This window comes from Centroberyx affinis, unplaced genomic scaffold (assembly GCF_046629955.1).
Source record: "Centroberyx affinis isolate AG114_WGS23_722 - 3 ecotype Tasmania unplaced genomic scaffold, CSIRO-AGI_Caff_v1 ptg001684l_1, whole genome shotgun sequence".
Lineage (NCBI taxonomy): Eukaryota > Metazoa > Chordata > Actinopteri > Beryciformes > Berycidae > Centroberyx > Centroberyx affinis.
In genome coordinates, this window is record NW_027280103.1 from 32501 (window position 1) to 38946 (window position 6446).

Genomic DNA, 6446 nt, shown 5'->3' on the forward strand with positions numbered 1-6446 from the left:
CATCGGCCGGGACTGTGAGTTCCTGGTCCTGCACCTGGACCCCCACACCGATCACCTGTTCAGGGTGTGCGCCCGCGGGGAGGGCCGCACCGAGTGGAGCCCCTGGAGCATCCCACAGACCGGATACACCACACTGGCACCGCACGGTGGGTGGAGACACATATCTGACTCATAACCCAAAAACAAACAGTGAAGCAAATGTAAACAAGACAAACTGATGAGCAGAAATGAAAAAGGCCCAAATCAAAGACTATTGCAACTGGACTGAAGGGAGCATCCAGGATTTTGATCCTTAATGTTAGCTAATGTTAGCAGCAAGCAACTTGTTAACATTATATTAATCTCTAAACAAATTCAATCTTGTTAACTGTCAGGATTAACAACCTTTATCTCTAGTATTACTAATATACTAACATTATGCTTCATATCCTTAGTGGTGCTTCTTTGACTCTCAGATAACATAAACAGCTAACATAAAACTAGCTAAAACTGCTACTCATAAAACTAGTCGTTGACTTAGTGAGACCAGTGAGACCTACAGTAGTTAAATATAGCATTAACAAGGCAAGGCAAGGCAAGGCAGCTTTATTTGTATAGCACATTTCATACACTGGGGCAATTCAAAGTGCTTTAACAACATGCTGACTGCTAACATTAGCTAACATTCACAGCTAACATGTTCCCTTCAGTCCAGTTGCTGTAGTTTGTGATTTGGACTTTCTGCAGCTCTGCTCGTCTCTCAGTGATATTGGATCGTTTTGGTTTATATGTTAAACTTTTTGGTTGGTCAACTTAAATATCAATCAATCACTGTCACTCTCTCTCCCTCTCTCTCTGTGTGTGTGTGTGTTCCCTTGTCCAGAGTGGCGTCCCGGCACAGAGGGCTACATTCTGAGCAGCAGGAGAAACATCGCCATGCGCAATGACTCCTCCCCATCGCGCTGCCCCGTCCTGTACTCCAACGCACCCACCTACTTCTGTGGACAGACACTGACATTCAAGTAAGTGCACATACACACACATATACAGACACACAGGTACTTGTAGTTTGTTTTTTTATTTGTATTTATGCCTTAATTCTTAATCAAACTTAGTGTTTGTTGACATTGGAGACAACCAAATATGTAAAGGTCGACTGACTTAAGTACAAAATACAAATGGATTCATCAAAATATATTACGGTGCACAATGTATCCTAAATTTGGAGCATTGGCAGCCACTCCTGGGCTGTATGTAAATTCACATTAATCAAACTAGTGTTTTTGTTGTTGGGGTTTGTGTGTGTGTGTGTGTGTGTGTGTGTGTGTGTGTGTGTGTGTGTGTGTGTGTGTGTGTGTGTAGGATCTCAGCGGCAGGCCAGGTGGACCGGAGGGACAGCCTGGGAGTGTGTGTGGAGAGTGGGAACGGGGCGGAGTCACTCCAGAGAGACCAGGCTGTCTGCATTTCCACCAATGGTACGCTGACAGACACAGACAGTTGAGCCTGATTGGTTCAACTCTTTACTTCTTCCTGGAGTTTGACAAGAAGGACAGTAGAGTACGGTGTAATGCTGCATTCATGTTATGTGGGAATAATCATGTTCATTCATATCATGTAGGAATAAAATGATGACATCGTGTTGCTATTACTTGGAAGCGTTCATGTGTTGAACTCGTTGGCACAGCCACATCCAAAATCATTTTTATTTATGAATTTAAAATCAACCATAAGCAAATTAGAGTAGTTTCATAAGTAGAGTTTATTGTATTACTGTCAATATAACTTTATTACCTTGGACTGCCGACATCGGTGGATTCACTGCAGTTTTTGCCACTTGTGTTGACAAACCTCCGCAACTTGTGACGCCAAGTGGGAGAAATTGAAACCTACAAAAACAATCCTGTCCTGCTTGTAATTGTGAAAGATTTTTCCCAGTTGGCAGCTTGTAGTTACGGTAAATCCGACAGGACTTGAACGCAGCATAACCGTCTGAACTTTGGGTAATTGTCTGTTGCTTTGTGTAGTTCTGTTTCCTTCGTGGCACAGTTTTGCTCTGGAGTGCCTCAAGGCTCCATCCTGGGTTCTCTTTTGTTGTGTGCCTGCATGCTTCTACTTGGTAAAATAATTTATACATATATAGCAGCACAACTGTAATTGATTGCCCAGCAGACTAGTTAGGATTTGCCCTACTAGTGCAACTTCTACTTGTGCAACCGTATTCAGTAACCCACTATTTCCAAACTAACTGGAAGTTACTAAGCCTCTAGTATGGACTCTGCAATCTAACAAAGAAAGAGACTTGGGATAATCCAGTCCAAGTATAGGCTTTATTGACAAGGTTTGACTATCTTTTAGACATACTGTACATGAGTCAAGGTAGAGTTTAGTTTGGACTGTTGACATGTAGTGTGTTTTCTCACAGTGATATCAGAGTCATTGTAGCTGTCCATCGCTCCCCTCCCATCCTCCGTTCCCCCTCTCATCCTCGCTCAGGTGCGGTATTTGTCAACGGCAAAGAGATGACCAACCAGCTGCCTGCCATCACCGTGGGCTCTGCCGTGACCTTCGACATGGAAGTGGTCAACCTGTTTCCCATAAGCAACAACAACCTGAGCGACGGGGGCAACTTCAAGCTGAGGGTGACCATCGGCTCAGGGAACCGGGAGGTGGTGTTCGACTGGCTGGTGGACCAGGCGGTGGACTGCCTCTACTTCGGCTGCTCCTTCGTCCACTCCGGCTGGAAGGTGCTGGTGTTTTAAGGGGGCTCCCGTCTCCCGGTGGATAAATGGCACCAGTCGATACTTCAAAAGAATTTAAGCAAGAGTGGATTTCCTGTCTGCTGGAGTCTGGAAGCCCTCAGCCTGCCTCCGCTCTCCTCCGTTCTAAACATCTCTCTTCCATCCCGTAGCTCCTGCCACCCAGGTACTGCAGGGCGTCCGCAAAGTCTGGAATCACAGGGAAAACGCTCGTTCCTTCACAGAATGTGCTCAGCATGACCGCCGCCAACTTCCAGACGTTTACAGATGGAATAGCGTGCTTCTCTGTATCCAGTAAAGCATATCCACATCTACAGCTGTGGCAGTAATTTGCTGCTGCAGATGCTACTGGTTTGGGATTTTTTTTTACAGAATAGCCTTTTTCCTTCAGGTAGAATCATAAAGTAAAATAGAGATGATTCATGAATGCCATCCATCCCTATGGTTCCAGACTGTTGGACGCCCTGTAGGTTAATTTGTTCTCTGCCGGGCAGTTTTGCTGCTCCACTGTAGATGTGAAAGAACAGGCTGGGTCTAAGCTGTTGAATGTGCCTGTGTTGCTTTACAATGATCCAGCTCTTCTTAAATCTACAGGGAGGCGTGATATCGGAGGATTGCGGCGTAAATATCCAACCAGGGGTTTCTGTTTTTCGTTGAAAAGTTAGCTTGATACAGCTTCTTAACTTTTAGTTCATATTTGATATCCTGGCCTCCTTGTACGGACGCCCATTGAGGACATGTGTTCATAGATTTTATTTATACCGTTTCCCCATGATAACAAGTTGGTTTGCTTTGTTTCTTTGAGATATTGAGTTATTTATGTCATTACCTCTCCAAGGTAATGAGAAAACGATCTTAGGATACAATGAAATCATTTTCTCATTGTCGCAGGGAAACAAACATTGATTTCTCGAGATAATGAGATAATTTTCTGCTTGGAAACATCCTAACAGAAAGCATATTATTCAAAACCCAAATGTTGAAGTCGGCCGACCTGTTAGAGGAATAATGTAAATTAATTCATTATCGAGAACGATATCTGTATCTTGAGATATTGAGAAAATTATGTTGTAACATATGTTACCTTGAGATAATGACAAATAAATTGATATCTCGAGAAAACAAGGAAAATGAACTTGTTATCACAGGAAAACAGCGTAAGTAAAATGTATGAATTTATGTCCTCAATGGGCTTTCGTATCCTTGAAAGCTTGGCCAGTTGTTTACAGCATTTTGTTTTTGTTTTTTTACATGGCATCTCCCCCATGCAGGGTTTTATTCATCTATGCATCGTCTTTAGTTAGGTATAATAACAGTTTGGTCAAGACAGAGACGCTGTTTTCATGTGTGTGAAGAGGATAGAGTTGTGTTTGTGTGTGTGTGTGTGTGTATGTGTGTGTGTGTGTTTTTGGGAGTGGCGAGGAAAAGAAAAGAAAGACACTTTACAATGTACCGCTGCCTCATCAAAGGGTTTAGCCGCAAAGCATGCTGGTCGGTTTCACCGCAACAAAAACACAGCCACTGTGAAAGTCACTCCTCCTTTTGTGTTTTTCTTTTTTTGCCTCTTTCACTCTGTCAACAAGTTAGTTGAGCTCCGTCTGATCCAGTCCCCTAAACCTAGACCCTACTTTGAAAAATTATTTCTACTTTTTATCTTTTTGCAATGACAATCCTAACAGTATTTACAAAACTGCAACTTGTAATGTTAGTGGGAAGGAAGGTTAGTGTGTTTTTTATTTTTATTTTGAGGAGTGTGTTAACTAGAATATAAGTGATTTACAGATAAATCACCTGCCTGAATAACTGAGAGGAACTGAGCTAATCAATGCTCTACAACAGCAGCACTGTACTGTAGAGATTACACCAATACAGCTTATGTCTGGTGAGTTATTACTGTACATATGTGCTTTTTATTAATATAACATACAGCACATAATTTAGTTTCTTCTGTGGTAGTGTTGCTGATACAAAATCTCATTTTTCTAGAGAGGTTTCCAACCTGTAAACGGCAGTTGAACCACCAGAGGAAAGGAAGGCTTGTTAAAACCACAAATCATCTGTCTGGATCAAGTGTGGCTGGGCGTCCCGTGTTCAGTTCAGTTCAGCAGATGAAAAGTTCCTCCGTTATTCCTTTGGCTGTTGACACTGAGATGGAGACTGATTCTGTGAGCAGTTATCATTTCTGAAGCAGAAAGTGTATCCATATCCCCAGAAAATCCCCCTGGGCTGCCACTTGTCTTCACCATCTTTCCCCTCTTCATTCTTTATGAAGCGCCCCAACATTTCTAGGTCACTGTGAGCTTTTGAAGAGGATTGTTCAGTTTCTCACACAGTGGACTGGTGTAAATCATAGGAACAAAGTGAATTCTTAAATACAGTGCCTTGCCCCGTAAAGTTCAGAGGTGGCAGGACATCATGACACACTCAGTACTACTGATTCAATTTATCTGTACTTAACAAAAATATAAACGCAACATGAAAAAATTTTACTTTAATCCAGTTCATATGAAAAAATTAAAACTTGTAAAAAGGAGAAATGCTCACTAACAGGGATGTAAACAAATTTGTGTGAGAGAGAAATGAGCATTTTTTGGAATAAAATATGGGACATTATATTTTAGCTCATGAAACGTGGGACCAAAACTTTACATGTTGCATTTATACTTTTGTTCAGTTTATTTTCTAAGACACAGCAGAAGCTTTTTGGGCTCAGTTCCATTTCAGCCGGCCAACTCGCCTTCATCAGGTTTACCCTAACTTAACCGCTGGGTTGCCATATAAATCTTTAATGTCTTATTAAACAAATAATTACAGCTTTTGGTTTGCTGCTCTTCGGTGATGTTGCCTAATTTACGGCGGTTTGAGGTCAGTTTTTCGTTGACGTGACTCGGGGAGGAAGGGCTAACCCTGGACGGATCTAGTTGATGGTACTCAGTTTCTCCACCAACATCACGTTAGTATTTCCCTCCCATTCAGCAACTGTGACTGGCTGTTAGAGGCCTGTGTGTGGATCCAGTGTACATAACCTCTTTGTGTCTGTGCCTTCTCCCTGTCCGAGGAAGGGAGAACTGTCATTCAATAAAGTGCTAGAAATGCCTTTTGTCTGCGTTTTGTTTGATGGACGTGATATGAAACTATTCAGAATAAAACAGACCACTTTGTTGACAATAGTACAAAACTCTTTATTTTAAATAGAAAACCATTCTCTATAACTCCTTAATTCATACAAAGTTCACAACTTCAAGCTGGTTTTACATTGTTGTTGAACAAAGTCTTGTATTCTTGACATGGCTCCTCCCATCTTGTGCAAAATGCTGCTGGTCTTGTGTGAATTAACAAAAAGCTAGAGCAGGCTCCCTCCAGGCTGCTATTCCATCAAAACTAAAAAAAAAGTCTGCGGACAAATCAAGACGAAACAAAAAGCGCTCTGCACATATCGCAGAACTGTTTTCAGATCGGATTTATCCAATTATTTGTCACATGTGAATCGAACATTGTCAATCAGTTTGGACTGAATAGCAGCAGCAAACCAGATCCCCTACATGCCGTCTCCCTCGGCATCATCAGGCTTCTAGGTCGACTCGGTGGATTGACGTAAAGCTTTCAAAGAGCCGTGCCACAATAAGAAATGTTCCAAAAAAAACAAAACATCCAACTTCACACCACACCAAATCTCAAAGAAACACTTGCGCTAATCCTCATCGGTGGCTG

At 42.2% G+C, this 6446-nt stretch overlaps 1 protein-coding gene across 2 annotated transcripts in view; it reads left to right on the forward strand.

Moving 5' to 3' along the window:
* Nucleotides 1-5878, forward strand: part of crlf3 (cytokine receptor-like factor 3) — a 20691-nt gene extending 14813 nt beyond the window's left edge. Inside the window, exons 6-10 of one of the 2 annotated variants that reach the window (XR_011695727.1) lie at nt 1-146; nt 863-1001; nt 1342-1454; nt 2473-4617; nt 4722-5878. The exon at nt 1-146 is cut by the window's left edge and continues 83 nt beyond it. Coding sequence is in view for 1 of the 2 variants with exons in the window: in XM_071528527.1 (XP_071384628.1) it covers nt 1-146; nt 863-1001; nt 1342-1454; nt 2473-2738 (664 nt within the window). In the remaining variant the exon portion in view is untranslated. Of the gene's footprint in view, nt 147-862; nt 1002-1341; nt 1455-2472 lie in introns of both variants that reach the window. The other variant, XM_071528527.1, reaches the window with a different exon arrangement.
* The last annotated feature ends 568 nt before the right edge of the window (nt 5879-6446 follow it).